Genomic DNA, 19,139 nt, shown 5'->3' on the forward strand with positions numbered 1-19,139 from the left:
CATGCGTGGGCCGGCAATGGGGAACTGTGGCCACTCATGAGCTGATTTGGCCTTGGTCGAGTGTGGGGCACTGGGGCTGGTGTGGGGCCATGGCTGCTATTGAGGTAATTTGGCCGTGGCGGGGTGTGGGGTGCCGTAGCTGGGTCGGTGTGGGGCATCGTGGCCAGGTGTGGGGCGCTGGGGCTGGTGTGGGGCCGGGGCCGCTATTGAGGTGATTTGGCTGTGGCGGGGTGTGGGGCGCCGTGGCTGCTAGTGAGGTGATTTTGCCGTGGCCAGGTGTGGGGCGCTGGGGCTGGTGTGGGGTGCCGTGGCCAGGTGTGGGGCACTGGGGCTGGTGTGGGGCTGTGGCGGGGTATGGGGCGCCGTGGCTGGGTGTGGGGCCGTGGCCGCTAGTGAGGTGATTTGGCCGTGGCGGGGTGTGGTGGCTGCTAGTGAGGTGATTTGGCCGTGGCGGGGTCGGTGTGGGGTGCTGGGGCTGGTGTGGGGCCGTGGCCGCTAGTGAGGTGATTTGGCCATGGCAGGGTCGGTGTGGGGCACTGGGGCCAGGTGTGGGGCACTGGGTCTTGTGTGGGGCTGTGGCGGGGTGTGGGGCGCCATGGCCGCTAGTGAGGTGATTTGGCTGTGGCGGGGTCAGTGTGGGGCCGTGGCGGGGTGTGGAGCTGTGGCCGGGTGTGGGGCGCTGTGGCCGCTAGTGAGGTGATTTGGCCGTGGCGGAGTCGGTGTGGGGCGCTGGGGCTGGTGGGGGGCTGTGGCGGGGTGTGGGGCGCTGGGGCTGGGTGTGGGGCGCCGTGGCGGGGTGTGGGGCGCCGTGGCAGCTAGTGAGGTGATTTAGCTGTGGCGGGGTCGGTGTGGGGCGCTGGGGCTGGTTTGGGGCCATGGCGGGGTGTGGGGCGCTGGGGCTGGGTCCCCGTGGTGGGGTGTGGGGCGCTGTGGCCGCTAGTGAGGTGATTTGGCCGTGGCGGGGTCGGTGTGGGGCGCTGGGGCTGGTGTGGGGCCGTGGCTGGGTGTGGGGCGCCGTGGCTGGGTGTTGGGCCGTGGCGGGGTGTGGGGCGCCGTGGCCGCTAGTGAGGTGATTTGGCCGTGGCGGGGTCGGTGTGGGGCGCTGGGGCTGGGTGTGGGGCCGTGGCGGGGTGTGGGGCACTGGGGCTGGTGTGCGGCCATGGCGGGGTGTGGGGCGCTGGGGCTGGGTGTGGGCCCGTGGCTGGGTGTGGGGCGCTGGGGCTGGTGTGGGGCCGTGGCGGCGTGTGGGGCGCCGTGGCCGCTAGTGAGGTGATTTGGCCGTGGCGGGGTCAGTGTGGAGCGCTGGGGCTGGTGTGGGCCATGGCTGGGTGTGGGGGGCCGTGGCGGGGTCGGTGTGGGGCTGTGGCGGCGTGGGGGGCCGTGGCGCGGTCGGTGTGGGGCTGTGGCGGCGTGGGGGGCCGTGGCTGTGTCCCGGTTCCAACTCCCCTCAGTCCCGCACCCTGTGGTGAGCGGGCTCCCCCCTCCCGCACCGCAGCCCTCCGAGGGCGGGAAGGCGGCGATAGCGCTCGGCTCCTCCCCCGCTGCCACGGGTGACGGACGGACCCGGCCGCCATGGCTATCGAGGCAACGCCGTTGAAACGACTGAGTCTGCCTCGGTAGCCATGGCCGAGGCCGCCCACGTGATCCCCCGGGGGTCGGGTGGGGGGGAGCCTCCCGGTGACTGGTTGCGCTCTGGCCACGCCCTCTCCCGCCCTAGGCCACGCCCCCTCCGTTCCCCACTCTCGGCCCCTGAGGAGACAGTGAGGCCGGGCCGGAGCCGACTATGGCGCCCAGTGGAGACTTGATGGGGGCTGCTGAGGACCTGGCCGACCAGGTGAGGGGGAGAGGTGTCCAGGCTGGGGGCGGCTCCTCCTGGAGGAGCGGGAGCTGGGACTGACCTGCCCCCTCCCAACCGGGAATGGTTTGGTCCATCCCAGCGTGGGAGCCATTGAGGGGGTGGGAGATACCATCTCCCCCAAGGATAGTGAGGGGTGGGACGTACCACCTGCTCCTCTTGTCATGAAGGGGGTGGGTATGGAGAAGGCAGGGAGTGGGGAGGATCGACCATCTACCCCTGGGGAAGGGGCTGTACCACCTACTGCCCCCATAGAGAAGTAATGGGGGATGTACCACTATGGGGAGGGTATTGGGGAAGCCTGTCAAAGATGGGGGGGAGGATATACCACCTGCTTTTCCTCCTCCTTCCCCGGGGGGAGGGCGGAATGTACCAATTGTTGCTTCTTTCTTCCCCCCAAGCGTGGGGCCTTCTGTGGAGAAGGGATGGGGTACCAACCACTCTTCCTGCCTGCCCCCATTGGGGAGCCTGTAGGAGGAGGGGGCATGTACCACCTGCTTCTCCTTCTGCTTGGGGGGAGGGGTGTACCACCTTCCCCCCCCCCCACACACACACAGTAGGAAGAGTGGGGGGAAAGGCTGTGCCATGTGTCTCCCCTCTTCTCCCCCCCCCCCATTGGGGGTGGTATTGAGAAGGAAGGGGACCCACATCTTCTGGTTTGCAGCGGGGTAGGGCGTACAGGGCACCCAGCCTGGGATTTGCGAGGCTACTATTTGTAGTACTGGGGAAGGCAGGTCTAGGCCCACCCATATCTAAATCTCCCCCCCGTCCTCCTTCAGCTAGGGGGTGGGGGAGGAACCACTAAGCCCAGCACACAATTGATTTCTGGTGACAAAAAATGAAAAAACAAGAGCGGGAGTGAGGTCAAAGGTAAAATCAAGAATCTGGGGAGGAAGGGGACAAAGAGCACAGAACCCCTGACAGTGCCCAGCATGCCTCACACATGTCTAGTAAGTGAGGCTGGTGCAGCTTGGGATGCTCTGTTGACTTGAATTGGCATTTCTTTTTGTGCCTTGAACCATGAAGTAATGAATCTGATGGGATTAAAATTTCTGCTCTCCTGACTATTTCCAGCTGATCTCAATTCCCTCAGAATAAACAAACCCAAGGACAGAACAGGGGAATTCATTGTCCTGAGCACTGTGTGCAAGGGGTCAGTTATACTGGGAGAGGGAATCTTCATGTCAATAGTTCAGTCCCATTCCACACCAATAGTAATCCAGCATTACCTCGTGATAATCAGACTTCACTAACTGATTAGTGAATTGAACCTCACAGCCCATGAAAGGTAGGTGTTATCCCCATGTTGCAAATGGGGAAACCGTAGCACAGATCGGGGAAATGACTCACCTGTGGTTATACAGTGAATCAGTGGCGGACCTGGGAGTTCTGACTTCATCTCAGCCTACACAGACTGCAGAATATCTTCATAGCGCTCATGAGTCTCAACTAAACTCCTACTAGGACTTGCACAATCGCTGTCAGTCTTGCAGTTGGCTCTCTTGCCAGAGGTAAAAAAAAGTCCATATTTAGACGGGGATTTAAAGGTATGATGTCAGCACATGCTAACCTGTTTGAAAGATCTAGGGTAGGCAATGCAAGCTGCCTTCAACACGTGCTAAAGTGGTCAAGTTACAGTCTTGGCTAAGTTGTGTTAGACTTTTAAAATGTGTGTTAGTTAATATCACACCTTCAAGCCTCCTCTCAGAGAATGGTATTTGGCTTATCCCTAGAAGGAGTCTCTCCAGCTCAGGTATGCTGGCAGGGGTTGCATGTGTTTATGAAGTTTGCCTCACTATTTCCCATTTTGTAACCATCCTGGGGATAAGTAGCTCATTTTCCAGAGCTGTCAATGTGGCACCTTGATTTGATCCTAGGGCAAAGGGGTTTGGGACTCTAATTTGTGTTATTGCTCAGTCTCAGTTGAGGACACAACAAACTCCAGTTAACGCTTGAGCTGATTCTGAGCATGTGCTTTACAGGATGTCTTTTGGTGTCTCTGTTGTGCAGTAGGCAACAGTGCACAAAGCCTGGAAACATCTTGACATGATTGTGTTTAAAATGGATATTGGGAATAGTTAGGAGGATTTAGGGCTTGTATTCCAAGTACACGGTACATTGCTTACAATTGTAAATTGAGCCCCATGCATTTTACTTTCTTGATCCGGACCTTAAAACTCAGGCAGCTGTCCAGTCTGAATGGGTATTAGAGATCCCAAGGTCTGACTTGTGCAGGGTTCCTGAGCGAAAATTCCCCCTTCCCAGTTCTCAGCTTGCTTGTGCACTACCTGCTGCCATCCTTCCCAGATGTGGCTGCTTCCCTCTGGTGTTCTGTGGAACCCTGTTACCTGTATAGATCAGGACGATATGAAATTCATTCAGATAAATAAAGCCCTGCAAATCTGCGGATATCTGCTTTATATCCATGGACCATGTTTGCGGATGCGGATACAAATTTTATTTTTGCGCAGGGCTCTACTAATTAAACAGGGGTTTTGGTCTGAGCACGCTTAACTGATGGACCCTAGAGCAGTGCTTCTCAAGCTATCTGATGTGAGGGACCGGCAATTTTTTTTTTCAAATGTGCACGCGGACTGGCAGCCGATGGCTCGTGGACCGGCACCGGTCCGCGGACCACCACTTTGGGTAGCACTGCCTTAGAGGATGTAACCCAGTTTCAGATAACGGGGATTTGGGGATTAAACTGATTTCTGCTCAACTGATTGCTCAAATCTGACAGATGGGGACCATAAAGCTATGTAGCCAGCTAGTTGCTTTGGGAGCCTTCAGGATAGGAAGGCATTATAGAAATGTAAGTAGTGGATAAAGGATTTGAGGTAGTCCCATAAATCCTAAAGTCAGAAGGGACCATTAGAGCATCTAGTCTGACCTTCTGTATATTGCAGACCATAGAATTTCACTCAGTTACCCCTATACTGAGCCCAATAACTTGACTTTTTTGCAACCCCTTTATTCTGCTTTTTCCTCAGCATTGTGTTCTGGCATGTGGATCTAGTGAGTTTTCTTTAAAAAGAACAGGAGTACTTGTGGCACCTTAGAGACTAACAAATTGTACTCCTGTTCTTTTTGCAGATACAGACTAACACGGCTGCTACTCTGAAATCTGAGTTTTCTTTGGCACTGTCCTCTCTCAAACTAGAAGTATGTCTAGATTAAAGTTAAATTGAGCTCCTTAGAAAGCACATGTGGTGTCCTGTGTTATCCACACAGACACTTTTAAATCCTGCAACTAAGCAGTCTCCTCCCCTGCTTCAGTGAATCTCTACTGTGTGGGTCTACAGAATTAATGCACAGCGTAGAGCTGTGTGAATTACCTGCTCTTCAGAGTAGCTTCCTGCAGCAGTCCTACCGCTTCAAAGGTGTCCTGATATGTTTTTCCAGAGAGTTTAAACTGGGAGTTGGGACTCTTGGGACCTACTCCCAGTTTTGGAAGGAGAGTGTATTCTAGTGGGTAGAGCAGAGGACTGGGAGTCTGGACTCGTAGGTTCTATTCCTGGCTCTGGAAAGGCATGTGGAGTGGTCAGAGCAGAGGCTGGGAACTGCTGACTCATACAACCTTAGAAAAGTCAACTTGCGGCTCTCACGTCAGTTTCCGCATCTTTAATATGGGGCTAATACCTGCCTCCCAGAGGCAAAGGGAAGATTTATTAATGGAAGTGTGCAAGACGCCCTGAGATTCTCCTCTGAGCAAAGTATTATCGCTTTTGGAGCTGGGTAACCTAACAACTTGTTGCTTCAGCTGCTGTGGGCCATTGTTTTCTGACTCTCTAATGCTGCCTTTTGTTCTTCCTCCTCTGGCCATATCTTCCCCCTCCAGTTCTTACGGGTGACGAAGCGCTACCTACCTCACCTGGCTCACCTCTGTCTGATCAGCACCTTCCTTGAGGATGGGATACGGATGTGGTTTCAATGGAACGAGCAGCGGGATTACATCAATATGTCGTGGGGGAGCGGCATCATCTTGGCCACGCTATTCGTGTTAATCAACATGTCTGGACAGCTGGGTAAGAGCCCTCCCACCTCAGTGACGCTTCTGAGCTGCTGTTTGGGAGGGAGCCTGGGTACAAAATCATAGAAGGGACCTCGAGAGTTCATCTAGTCCAGACCCCCTCCATGCTGAGGCAGGGCCAAGTAACCTAGACCACCCCAGTGATGGATTCCACAACCTACCTTGATCAGTCGCTCCAGTGTTTAACTATCCTTAGAATTAGAAAGTTTTTCCTAATAGTTTACCCTAATCTCCCTTGCTGCAAATTAAGCTGATGGAGGACAATTAACCGCTATCCTCTTTGGCAACCTTTTACGTATTTGCAGACTGTTATCAGCTCCCCCCTCAGCCTTCCCTTCTCTGATCTAACCTTGCCCAGTTTTTTTAACCTTTCTTAGTAGGTCATGTTTTCTAAACCTTTTACCATTTTCGTTAATCTTCTCTGGACTCTCGAATTTGTCCACATCTTTCTTAAAGTGTAGTGCCCAAAAATGGACAGAGTACTCCAGCTGAGGCCTCATCAGTGCCAACTCGAATGGAATAATTACCTCCCATTCGGGCTGTCAAGTGATTCAAAACATTAATCTTGATTAATCACGGTGTTAAACAATAATAGAATACTATTTATATAATATTTTTGGATGTATTCCACATTTTCAAATATATTTATTTAAATTACAACACAGAATACAAAGTGTACAGTGCTCACTTTATAGTATTATTTTTTATTATAAATATTTACACTGTAAAAATAAAAGAAATAGTATTTTTCAATTCACTTAATACAAGTACTGTAGAGCAATCTCTTTATCATGAAAGTTGAACTTACAAATGTAGAATTATGACCAAAAATAACTGCATTCAAAAGTAAAACAATGTAAAACTTTAGAGCCTACAAGTCCACTCAGTCCTACTTGTTTAGCCAATTGCTCAGACAAATAAGTTTTACGTTTGCAGGAGATAATGCTACCTTGCAATGTCGGCTACAAAAGTGCCAAGCGAACATCTGTTCTCACTTTCAGGTGATGTTGTAAATAAGAAGGAGGCAGCATTATCTCTCGTAAATGTAAACAAACTTGTTTCTCTTAGCGATTGGCTGAGCAAGAAGTAGGACTGAGTGGACTTGTAGGCTCTAAAGTTTTACATGGTTTTGGTTTTGAGTGCAGTTATGTAACAAAAAAAATCTACATTTGTAAATTGCACTTCGCGATAAAGAGATTGCACAATGGTACTTGTATGAGGTGAATTGAAAAGCAATTTCTTTTGTTTATCATTTTTACAGTGCAAATATTTGTAATAAAAATACTATAAAGTGAGCACTGTGCACTTTGTATTCTGTGTTGTAATTGAAATCAATATATTTGAAAATGTAGAAAAACATGCAACATATTGAATACCTTTTAATTGGTATTCTGTTGTTTAACAGTGTGATTGAAACTGCGATTAATTTTTTTAGTTAATCGCGTGAGTTAGCTGCGATTAATCGACAGCCCTACCTCCCATGTCTAACGTATGATGCTGCTGTTAACACATCCCAGAATATTTGCTTTTTTCACACCAGCATCACACAGTTGACCCGTAGTTAGTTTGTGATCCACTATAACCCCCAGATCCTCTTCTGCAGTACTGCTGCCTAGCCAGTTATTCCCCATTTTGTGCTTCTGCATTTGGTTTGTACATAGGTGACTTTTCCACCCCTTCCCGGCCTCTCCCCAGCTCTGCAAATGCTGAGCATCGCACAGAGGCAGTATTTCACTGCAGAAGCTGGAATCCTTGAAATAACAACACTCTTCCTGTCTCTGGCACCTTCCACATTGGGATCTCATAGTGTTAAACTTCATGTGCCCCAGGGTGGTATGTCCCTCTTATGCAGATGGGGAAACTGAGGCACAGAACACAGAAATGACTTTTCCATGGTCACGTAGTGAGTCAGGGGCAGAGTCTGAAGTAGAGCGTAGATCTCCTGTGATCTTCCACCATACCTCTGGAAAAAGACCTCTAAGGTCCTCTAGTCAAGTGTCCCTCCGAGGTTGTTCTATGGAGAAGCTCCTTTTCTAATTCTGATAAGACTCATGTGGCTGTCTTCCCTGACTGTGCTACGCTGGTGGTAAAATGCCCCAAACTCCCTCAGAGAGAAGAGTGAGTATTGAAAGGGCCACCTGTGTTTTGTTCACCTGCTTTGGCTCTGGTGCTGATTTTTTGCATTCTCTGTGTCTCTGTTGCAGTTGGGTGCGTTCTAGTCCTGGCCAGGAAGTTTGTTCCTTACGCTTGTTTTGGCCTGTTTGGGATTATCTTAATGCAGGTGAGTGGGAGACGGGCTCTCTTCAAGACACTGCTCCAGACAGGAGTGCTGGATGCCATGGTTAGCAAAGATTCCCCCGGCTGCTTGGTGGATTGATAGTAGTGGGCGCTGATGGCCAGTGGCTGTGGAAAGATATGAGCTGGAGAGCCCTAAAAGCTAGAGAATAGAAAAGACTAATGACCTCTTACTATTATTAGGGTTTGTCTACATGGGGAGTTAATCAGGAACAGCTATTCAAGAGTATGGGTGAATTCTCAATTCTAAAGTGGATTAAGCTAATTCAGAATAAAGCACTTCAATTCCGAAACAAAAGCGTCCACACATGAAGTTAATCAAGAAAAGTGAATCTGCTTTAAATTCACACCCTCCCTTACTCGGGATTAATGTTCATATGTTGACAATCCTTTAGTCTGTGTCTTGCCTGGGGCAGGATTGTGCCCTTCGCTCTATTCTCTAAAGTTTTTTCTAGTTGAATGTGTAAATGTCACAAGCACCCAGGGCTTCTATCCCTTCCCTGGGAGAGACTACAGCACAGCCTAATACATCTCACTGTCTGGAAATGTCCTGCTATTCAGCCTAAATGTTCCCCTTCCTTAGAATCATAGAATATCAGGGTTGGAAGGGACCTCAGGAGGTCATCTAGTCCAACCCCCTGCTCAAAGCAGGACCAATCCCCAATTTTTGCCCCAGATCCCAAATGGCCCCCTCAAGGATTGAACTCACAACCCTGGGTTTAGCAGGCCAATCGTTCCTCCTGATCACCCCCCATTCTGTTAAACTAAATTTCTCACCTGTCATGATATCCTGCCCCCTTCAACTCTATTTGTAGATCATTATGTCCACCTACATCTTAATCATTGCTAGGCCACAGTTAGCTCTTTTAAAGATGGTGCGGTGGGTGGAGCGCTAGCATGAGACTTGGGAGAGACCCCGGTTCAATTCCCTGCTGTACCAGGGCTGGAGCACCCACGAAAAAAATTAATGGATGCCCAGTGCCCACCAGTGGCCCCACCAGGCAGCGCCTCCCCCTCACCCCCAGTGCCTCCCGCCTGCCAGCAGGCCCTGCCAATCAGCTGCTCTCCACTCCCCTCCAGCGCCTGCCGCAGATCAGCTGTTCAGCCCTGTGCAGGAGGTGCTGGGGAGTGAGGGGGCGGAGTGTGGGCGGGGTAGAGCAAGGTCAGGGCGTGCTCGGGGAAGGGGATGGAGGTGGGAAGAGGTGAGGTGGGGGCCTGGAGTGGAGTGGGGGTTGAGCCCCGCCCAGGGAAATTAGGAAGTCGGCACCTGTGCTCTTGGGAACCAAAACCCAGGGAGAGACTTAAATGATTTGCCATCCGCACAGTGGGGATAGTAGCCCTGCCCTGCCTCACGGGATAAATACGCTGAGGACTCTGTGGTGCTCGCCATTGACTTGCTGCGGGGTCTCTCTGTGCTTCAGTTTCCTGCTCTGTAACGTGAAATTGAAACTGACTCCTCTTCCATGGGGCTTAACTTTTGAACAATTCCTTGAGATCATCTGGTGCAACCAGCTGAACCTATTACCTGGCCACAGGGTTTAAACTGGTGGTTTCTGTTTTGCAGACAGTCGCTTACAGTATTTTATGGGATCTCAAATTCCTGATGAGGTGAGTTTCAGCTGATGAATGGAATTGGTACTACTTAGCCACAAAGAAATGAGGGCAAGGCCTGGCTCCTAAAGGCAATCCCTGACTCCAGCGATTAGAACAGGAAAAATGGAGGAGAAGACTCCTGGGTGCTTAACCTCTCTCTGCCACTGACTTCCTATCTGACCTTAGCCAAGTCACTGCCACTCTGTGCCTCAGTTTCCCCACCTGTCAGTCCCTTCTGGTAGGGTTCAGGTTTCACTAATGAACCCAAGTGCAATGTGATTCCAGGATGGTAAGGCGAGCAATGTGGCTTGGTGGGGGCTTGTGTAACCCACTGGTGAGTGTGTGCTACAGGTCCCCCGCTGTGCCCGATCCACAGGGGATATGAGTCTGTTACAGCCCCAGCTAGAGAGACTGGGCTCTTGCTTTAAGCTGGAGGTTCCCAGTTCCATACTTGGCATGGCAGCCGTCACATGTTAGAAGACAGTAGCTCCGTCATCCGTTGATCCTTTTGCTTCCCCCTGCTGCAGGAACCTTGCCCTAGGAGGTGGGCTGCTGCTGCTACTGGCAGAGTCCCGCTCTGAAGGGAAGTCCATGTTCGCCGGCGTCCCCACCGTGGACGACATCTCACCGCGACAGTACATGCAGCTGGGGGGGAGGCTCCTGCTTGTGCTCATGTTCATGACACTACTGCACTTTGAACTCAGTGCTTTCACCGTAAGTGGCCTTTGACACTCCCTGTCACCTTATCCTGGGTCCCTCTCTGCTTCAGACAGCCCATCCATCAGTGGGGCTGGACACTGCACTAGCCCGGAAGCAAAGGGATTGCCACGCCCTCCATGGTTAAGCCTGTGATGTCCTCCCCTTTCACTTCAGGGGCCCTTCGTGCTGTTGGATTCTCCCCTGTAACCCACACACAGCAGCAGTGTAGGCAGGCGACTTGGCTGCTCCGTGTTGCAGGTTCCATGCCCTGTTTGGCATGTGTGTGGGAAGGAAAGCGGGGAGGTTACTCCACTGCTGGTCAGTCAGGGGGAGAGTGAGCAGAGGCCTCAGACCTCCTGACCCACCTGACCCTGCCTTGAGCTAGTGCAGTGGGCTGGATAACGTGGTCTTGCATTTTTGCTGCTTCCGCATTCCAGTCCAAACCACCTTCTTCACTTTCCAAGCCCTCCACGTGCAGCCAGCTCCTCTGCCCTGAAGAGTCTAACAAGCAAGACCCAAAAAAGGGGGAGAATAGGCCAGGTATGGGAGGCTGCGGAGAGATGGGTGCGGTGACCAATGCAGGAAGAATCCCTAGGAGGAGCTGGGCATGAAGGAAGATGGAACTGAGATGATGATCTTGGGGTTTATTCTCAGTTCTGGGGAGAAGTGTTGGTCTAGCCCTGAGCAGGGAACTGAGAGCCAGGACACCTGAGTTCTATTCCTGGCTCCGCCACTGACTTGCTGTTTGTGAAGTGCTTTCAGCTCCTGGCATAAAAGAGCTGTGCAGGTACTCACGTCTCCTGATATTTTCCCCCATCCCAGATCTTCCAGGACATCTTTGGCATGGCGTTGATCATCTTAGTGGCCATTGGCTTCAAGACCAAGCTGGCCGCCCTTACCCTGGTCATCTGGCTCTTCGTAATCAATCTGGTACAGAATGCGTTCTGGAACATCCCCACCTACAGGCCTCTCCATGACTTCCTAAAGTATGACTTTTTCCAGACCATGTCGGTAATAGGGGGCCTGCTGCTGGTGGTGGCGCTGGGCCCAGGAGGAGTGTCAATGGACGAGCACAAAAAGAAGTGGTGAAGACAGGAGGAGACTGAAGAACAGGGAGGAGGCTTGGGGCAGACGGGGTGAGGGTGGGGGGGAATCTTTCATTACAACTTTTTTAAACTTAGTCCCATTTGTATATTATTTTTTTCCTCCCCCATTCTGTTCTCTGGAGGTTTATCATTGTTCACTGTTGCCTTATCAGGATAGAAGAGTCTTTTCTATCCGGTTGGACACATGTGTAAATTAAAATATATATTCTATTCTACGGCCCTTGAGCCTTGTGTGCTGGTCCCTTAAGGCCTGACTTCGTAATGAGCCCCTCTGCTATCCTGAGTTTGGATCATTATATAGGGCCCCTTTTGGAATATATCAAGAAGGCCCAAAAGGTTTACTGTCCTCTGACCTCGCAGTCTCCTTATTGGTGGGTCAGCAGAGCCTTGCTGAGCCCCAGAATAAAGACATGGCCGTGAGCACAGTTTAACGGAAGAACTGAAAGAGGGAAGAGAGGCAGTTACCTTCCTGCTGCTGGTACAAACAGCTTCCTTCTCTCCCTGAGCCAGGAGGCACACACCTTTCAGAGTTACTTCCTGAGATGGGTGCATTCTATAGGGGCTGTCTGGCTGTGCCAGACACATGCACCCAGCCAGCTCAGTACTTCTGTCACAGTCTTACACCGTAAATATTGGAAACGTCAAGGCTTGCCTTCCCTGGCTTTGCTGGGGGACTCCTTGGAGGTCTGAAAGGCAGATGATGAACTTTTGCAAACCTTAACTGAAGGATGCTGCAGTGTTGATGCTTTAACACTGAGATCTTTTCTCCCAATATATGTGGGTGTTTGAGTTAAATAGGTATTCAGCAACCCCCAAAAGACAGTGTTTTAAACGACTGATCAGCTATTTATACTTCAGTATCTGCAGTGTTATTCTGCCAGTTCTCCAGTTGTCCATAAAGCCCTCTGGGGCAGATGTGGCCTGACTTTTTAATGTAAAAAGCAGGAATACCCCCCATCTTATCTGTCTTCCAAATCACAGTTCCAGGCTTTCTTTACATGGAAGCACAAGTCACAATTTTTGTTTCCCGGGGAGGTGGGGGGGAGAGGGGGGCAGGTCACCATTAATAACATTGCAAAGGGTGATGTCACTTTAGCAATACACAACTTCAGTCCCAAACCCTGCAGCCTCCTCAGTGGATGTTTGGATTAAGGCTTGGGTCGTTTGACCCTTTCTTCGGGGCTGTCTGTTTTGAAGGAAGGCAGTGTCTCCTGGAATGAGCATCGTGACCAAGGGGGTATCTGTGCCTTATTTCCAGTTATGCCATCAGTGGGAAAACTGCTACGTCTGGAGCCAGATCCCGACTGCAAATCGGTTGGGGTGGGAAGGCTATTTTGAGTGGCAGCTTGGCCTCAAGGTTACGCGGCGTCGGCACTAGACTATAACAAGCAACTGTAAGCAAAGGTGAACGAAAGTGAGCTGGGCTGGGGGCGGTCAGGTGCTCTGGCTGTGTGATCCTGAGGGTAGAAGAAGGAGATGCAGGTAGGCAGTTTGCTGTCTCTGTATGGCTCAAAGTTCTTCTCCTGCTGTCCGAGGTGTGTGTGCATGTATCTGCTAGGAGAATCAGAAATACAGGACTGGAAGGTACCTCGAGAGGTCATCTAGTCCAGCTCCCTGAGGGGGGACCAAATAAACCTCTAGAGCACTAGCCCTCAAACTAGGGGCGTGGCTTGTGCAGGGAAAGCCCCTGGTGGCCCGGGCCGGTTTGTTTACCTGCCGCGTCCACAGGTTCGGCCGATCGCGGCTCCCACTGACCACGGTTCGCCACAGCAGGCCAATGGGGGCTGCGGGAAGGGCAGCCAGCACATCCCTCGGGCCACACCGCTTTCTGCAGCCCCCATTGGCCTGGAGCGGCGAACCGCGGCCACTGGGAGCCGCGATCGGCTGAACCTGCGGACACGGCAGGTAAACCGGCCCGCCAGGGGCTTTCCCTGAACAAGCGGCGCCACTAGTTTGAGGGCCACTGCTCTAGACCATCCCTGACAGGTGGTGTTTGTTTAACCTGTTCTTAAAATCCTCCAGTGATGGGGATTCCTCAACCTCCCTTGGAAGCCTGTTCCAGTGCTTAAATGTCCTTACAAAGTTTTTCCTAAGATCTAACCGAAATCTCCTTTGCTGCAGACTAAGCTGATTGCTTTTTGTCCTACCTTCAGTGGACACAGAGAACAATCTCTCACTGTTCTCTTTGTAACCACCCTGACATATTTGAAGACTGTTACCAGGTCCCTCCTCAGTCTTCTTTTCTCAAGACTAAACATGCCCGGTTTTTCTAACCGTTCCTCAAAGGTCAGGTTTTCTAGACCTTTAATTATTTTATTTTGGGAACTGCCCAATCCCGAATATCTAGAATCTCACCTGCCACACAGGGCCAGAGCTCTTGTCCGTTGGATACTTTGCCCTTTACTGTTGCCAGTGTCCGGTGCTTCAAAGGAAGGGACGGATGCCTGCCAGACAGCTTGTCTGCTCTATGTGGCTTACATGGCAGGTGGACAGTCTGGGCAAGGGAACCAAGTTCAGGGGTAGCCTTCAGCTGCTCTTGATAGGCTGCTAGGACTTTGTTGGGGATACAGCTAGCAACGGAGCTGCCTGCTCTGAACCTGCCCCCCACCTTTGTTACTACTTGGTTCTGCTTTCTAATGTAGATGGGATTTGCACCATCGGTCAGCAAACAGTACAGGCCTTGGGCAGTCCAAGCCTTTGACGTGTACTCACTGGTCCCTGTCTAGGCTGTTATCAGAGAATTGAAGCGGATTGGCTGTTCTGCTTAGGGCCCTTGATCTTGAGCAAGTTCCTTAACTGGCTGTTCCATACAGAAGATGATTAAACAAATCTGGCCGCCTTTTATTTCCCCTCTCCTCCAGCAAGAGCCTGCCTAGAGAAAAGATTTGATGCATCTTAATGAGATGAGGGCCCCTGGCCAGTCCAGCTGTTCTGCTCTGGGCCTCTTCTCTTGTGGGTGTGGGGTAAAGTTCTGCAGAGCTCCTGCTCTGGAGCACTGGGCCAGGCTGGCTCTCCCGCCCACCCTGTCCAGCACGTCTACTGCCGCTTGCTCTCTGCAACAAAGCAGTCTTGGAACTGGGGGCAGAGATTAAGAGCTTTGCAAGTGTTTTCCATGGCTACAACTTGCACTGCAGGTTATATCTGATAAGAGCCTGGTCGAATCATTGAGAGCTCTGATAATATATCATATTTCCTATAGAGCGCTTCGTGCAAGGGTTTGAGAGAGCTTTGCAAAGACAGGTCCTCTTATCCCTAACTTTCAGATGGGGAGACTGTGGCACACCGACAGGGGACATGAGCTGGCTGAGCCGTCACAGGCTGGGGCCAAGAGAAATTAAATGCCTTCTTTATAATCTTGTGAGTTGCTAAGATACCAGGGGGAGTAACAAGAACCTAGAGAGGGACAGAGCTGGGAATAGCGTCCAGCAGTCCTGGCCCAAGCCCTGTGCACTAGCCAACAAAGCATGTTGCCTCCAGTTGTCAATTAGCTGCTCCAGGGATCTCCCTTTAAGAATAATCTACTAGCCTGCCCTGTTAGTCCTGAGCTAATTCTCTGGTCTCCCAAGATATGGCCCAAGACTCTTTCTAGTCAAGGCTGTGAACTCCATGGCTGCTTGTGCGCTCTTGCAATCCCAGCCCAGCTGGCAAAGGCTTTCTCCATTCCAGAGCCAGCTCTTGGCAATCTCTCCTCCCCCTCCCTTCTATTTTAGAAGCTGTCAAACTGGTTTAATGTTCTGATGTGTCTCATAAAAAAGGCTGTGATACCCTATCCTTGAGTCAAGCTCCCCGGGCTCTGAGGCCAGAGCAAAGCCAGAGGGAGTGGATGGACAGTGCCAAAGAGGGAGATCTCTTCTACGGTCACTGTGACTCAAAATCCACCTGGGTAAAATATGGCACATGTTATAGCGAGCTCACTCTGATTTTGTCACCCCAGCAACCACGAGACTGGCTTAAAATGTCAAAGAAGTTGGGTTTTGTCCATGTGCTGGCTGGTTTCAGAACCATTGCAGAGAGGCACGTTTCCAGGAGTTCCCGTGCAGCTGTGGGGTCTAGAATTTTTTTGACAGGAGCTGGGAGGGATATTCAACCATTTCTTTCTTAATCTTGTGACTCCAGGAACTGGAGCATTAAGGGAAATGCGGCACCCCCGTCCCATGCTGCTCTGTAGCCCCACCCCCTGGGATTCATTAACACCCTCCGCCCCAGTGCCTTCTAACCCTGCCCTCACTTCGAGTGCCAATGGGTTGCAGTGATTTTTTTAAAGTGATCAGAATCCTACGATCGGCCAGCAGAAGTCCTGGCAATAAGAAGTGGCATTAGCGTTACTGTTGTGCTTGTTCCATTATTTCAAAACACAACGGCTTTTTAGTCTCTCCGGGGCAGAGCAGCTTGTTAAAACAGGGCAATTTTTAAACCAAGATTAGATGGTTTTTTAAAAGATTTGCTCTAGTTCACACGGGAGTGAATTCAGGGAAGTCCTATGGCCTGGGTTGTATAGAAGGTCAGGTCTGATCTACACTAGAAAATTAGGTGTGGTTTAACGACGTCGGTCGGGGTGGTGTTAGTTAAGCTAACCTAACTCCCCGTGTAGACACTGCTGGGTTGATGGAAGAATACTGTCACTGTTTCATCTGACATAGCTACTGCCTCTCGGGGAGGTGGACTAGCTATGCCAAAGGGAGAACCCCTCCTGTCGGCGTAGGTAGTGTCTACATTAACATGGAGCTGTTGTAGCGTTGTAAGTGTAGACAAGGCCTCCGATTAGATGATCAAAGCGGCCCCTTCTGGCCTTTACAGTCTATGAATACGTATAACTCCTGGAGTGCTCTCTTGGTTCAGACCACTGTTTATCAAGCTTCCCATCATCCCTCTGCTTTACAGTTGTGGAAACTGAGGCACAGAGCCATGGCTTGATCAAAGTCATGCAGCCAGTCAGCAGCGGAGCCTGGATTAGAATCCACAAGCTTCCATGCTACTCTATGCCCTGCAGCTCCACTGAGAGCAATCCCTAAAGCAGAGCTAGCTGGAGGTGAATAGCCCATTTGCCTTCAGCTAATTACACAGCTCTGGGCTGCATTTTGTTCTTTGCAATGGCAGCATGTGAAAAATGTAGGCTAAATCACAGGTGTGGATTAGGCAGCCTAAATATAGCCAAGAAAGCATGCCCTATTTAAAGGCAATCAACACTTAAACCTCAGTTTTCTCTGAATTGTCTTAGAGCTTCAGCAACTGCATAAACAAGGGACCCATGCTTAGCACCCCTGCCTTCTTTGAGTTGCTCTCAGTGGTGTTCTGCCTTTCTAAATCTGTCCCCACTTGGGCCGTGATTGCAGACAAGAGGAAGAGTGGGCCAGTGGTGAGGTCACTCCTCAGCTCCACTGTGTCCTCACTGTGTGGCCTTGTGCAAGTCACTTAGGCCCAAATTTTTAAATGTATTTAGGTGCCTAAAGGTACATTTAGACCTGGGAACTTTTAACATCCCACTTCGGTGCCTATCTACATCTTTAGACACCTAAATACCTTTAAAAATCTAGCTCTAAAGCCCAGATCCACAAAAATATTTAGACTGCTGTTAGTTTGGAGACTCAATACCTTCATGGATCTGGGGCTCAGTGTCTCTGTACCTCCCAACTACAAAGTGGAGTTGATACTTCCCTACCTCCTCGGGAGGTTGTGAGGATAAATATGATAAAGATTATGAGGTGCTCCTCATGCATTAATAGGGGCCCTTGAACAAAGAATAGGGAGCCAGGACTAGAATTTAGGAGTCCTGCGTGCCCCCCACCCTCCCACCATCACCTGCTCAGCAGTGGCCCCCTTAGACAGATGTTCAATACCACGTTTTCTGAAATGGAACAATTCTAGCTGAACTTGCTCTCTTTTAATGAGGAATAATAATACAACCTTTCCACTTTCCTCCCTTCATCGCAAAGTGCTTTACAAAGGCTGGGGAACTCTTGTAATCCTTGATTTACAACAGGGAAAAGTGGGGGGGGGGGAAGGGACTTGCCCTAAAGGTGTCACAGTAAGTTAGCCAAGCTGCCTTGGAACAAAAACCAAGGCGTGCTCCCTCTCAGTTCCCCACCCCACGCCAGCCACCCTCACCTGCCAGAGCTGGGGATCCTGGTACCCAGCTTCACGCAGGCACGTGCAGCATCGTGACATGCAGCCTCTTCCTATTACTTGGAAAGATGCCCTACCCGCAAGCCTGATTATACACGGATCTAAGCCTGTTGCAATGAAAATATTCTGCCTCTCTCTCTGCTGCTGATTCCCATTAATCTTGGGTTTGCCATGTTTCTTTTATAAATGTGGCCAGCCACTGAGTCATAACCCTAAATCCCTTCCCTGCATACCTGTCCCATTTAAAATGGGCTCTCAGCTGCTTTGCTGCCCGGAGTGGGATTATGTTAATGTCCCTGCATCTGCATTTTCCCTTCCCACTGTTCTAGTCACTTACAAATGTCCTTATTTGTCATAATCTGCTTGCTTTGTTCCTCAGCGACTGCTATGAAGAGAGGCAGTGTGGTCCAGGGGCTAGAGCAAGGGGGTTTCGGATCAAGACTCCTGGGTTCCATTGCCATCTTTACCGTGATGCACTAGGTCAGCTCAGGCAAGACACAGTATTCTTTGTATTTCAGCAGTACCTAAAAGCTCCAATCAAATTTGGCTTCAGGTCCATGGTGCTAGTCCCATTTCCTGCTATCTGCCTGGTTCCCCCCTTGATAATGGGGTACATAATACCTGCCTACTGTGGGGGTGGGAAGCATGCCTCATCCTCTGTGTTAAGGATTACCTAATTAATATGTACCTGCATTGTTACCCCTGGTTTACTGATGAGGAAACTGAGGCATAGAAAGGGGACGTGACGTGCCCAAAATTATGTACTGATTCGTTGGAGGAGTCAGGGGTAGAACCCAGGAGTCCTGCAACCCAACTACGAGCTGTGGCCACTGGACTCCACCCCCAGCCCAGATCTAATGTCCCAACCCAGGAATCCTGCTGCCTCATCACCTCCTCTAGCCCTTAGGTCCCACCAGTGGTGTCAGACCTGGGAAAAGAAACCAGGTGTCCTGCCTCTCAACCAGCGGTTTAGCCATGTGCTAAGGCTCCCCGCCCTGAGGTGGGAATCGAGCCCAGGACTCCCAAGTCCCAACATGCAGGAGGAGCCCTGGCAAAGGCTCGGGCGCTTGGGAGGGCATTTCACTACCCCTACGATTCTGCGAATCACCCCTTGATCCCAAAGCAGGTTTCAACGCCTCTGTCCGCTGAGCCAGCCCTGGAGAGGGGCCGGGGGGTTATTTCCCAATCCTGCAGGGCGGGGGGCATGAGCCTGAACTATCCATGGCCTCCCGCTCCCCCTCGATCCCGTCCCCCCAGTGCCAAGACCTGGTTCTTCTCTCCCATTTGGGGGGGGGGGGTGCAGACAGGGCAGCGGAGTTTTGGGTTGTTTAGGGTTGCCAACGCTCCAGGATGGTCCTGCAGCCTCCAAGACTTACAGATCAATCTTTAATTAAAGATCATGTCACGCGAGGCAATCCCCAGGAACCCCTCCACCCAA

General features: G+C 51.2%; 1 protein-coding gene across 2 annotated transcripts; it reads left to right on the forward strand.

The window, feature by feature from the left end:
* The first annotated feature begins 1,680 nt into the window (after positions 1-1,680).
* Positions 1,681-11,803, forward strand: LOC102945851 (surfeit locus protein 4). 2 transcript variants are annotated; one of them, XM_037888043.2, is made up of 7 exons: positions 1,722-1,834; positions 3,220-3,366; positions 5,694-5,880; positions 8,090-8,166; positions 9,745-9,788; positions 10,301-10,487; positions 11,295-11,803. In XM_037888043.2, the coding sequence occupies exons 3-7, from the start codon at positions 5,775-5,777 to the stop codon at positions 11,559-11,561; spliced, it is 681 nt and encodes a 226-aa protein (XP_037743971.1). In that variant the 5' UTR covers positions 1,722-1,834; positions 3,220-3,366; positions 5,694-5,774; the 3' UTR covers positions 11,562-11,803. The 2 variants fall into 2 exon arrangements, with proteins under 2 accessions (XP_007056375.1, XP_037743971.1); XM_007056313.4 differs by lacking the exon at positions 3,220-3,366 and having other exon boundaries at positions 1,681-1,834.
* Positions 11,804-19,139: the final 7,336 nt, after the last annotated feature.

This window comes from Chelonia mydas, chromosome 20 (assembly GCF_015237465.2).
Source record: "Chelonia mydas isolate rCheMyd1 chromosome 20, rCheMyd1.pri.v2, whole genome shotgun sequence".
Classification (NCBI taxonomy): domain Eukaryota; kingdom Metazoa; phylum Chordata; order Testudines; family Cheloniidae; genus Chelonia; species Chelonia mydas.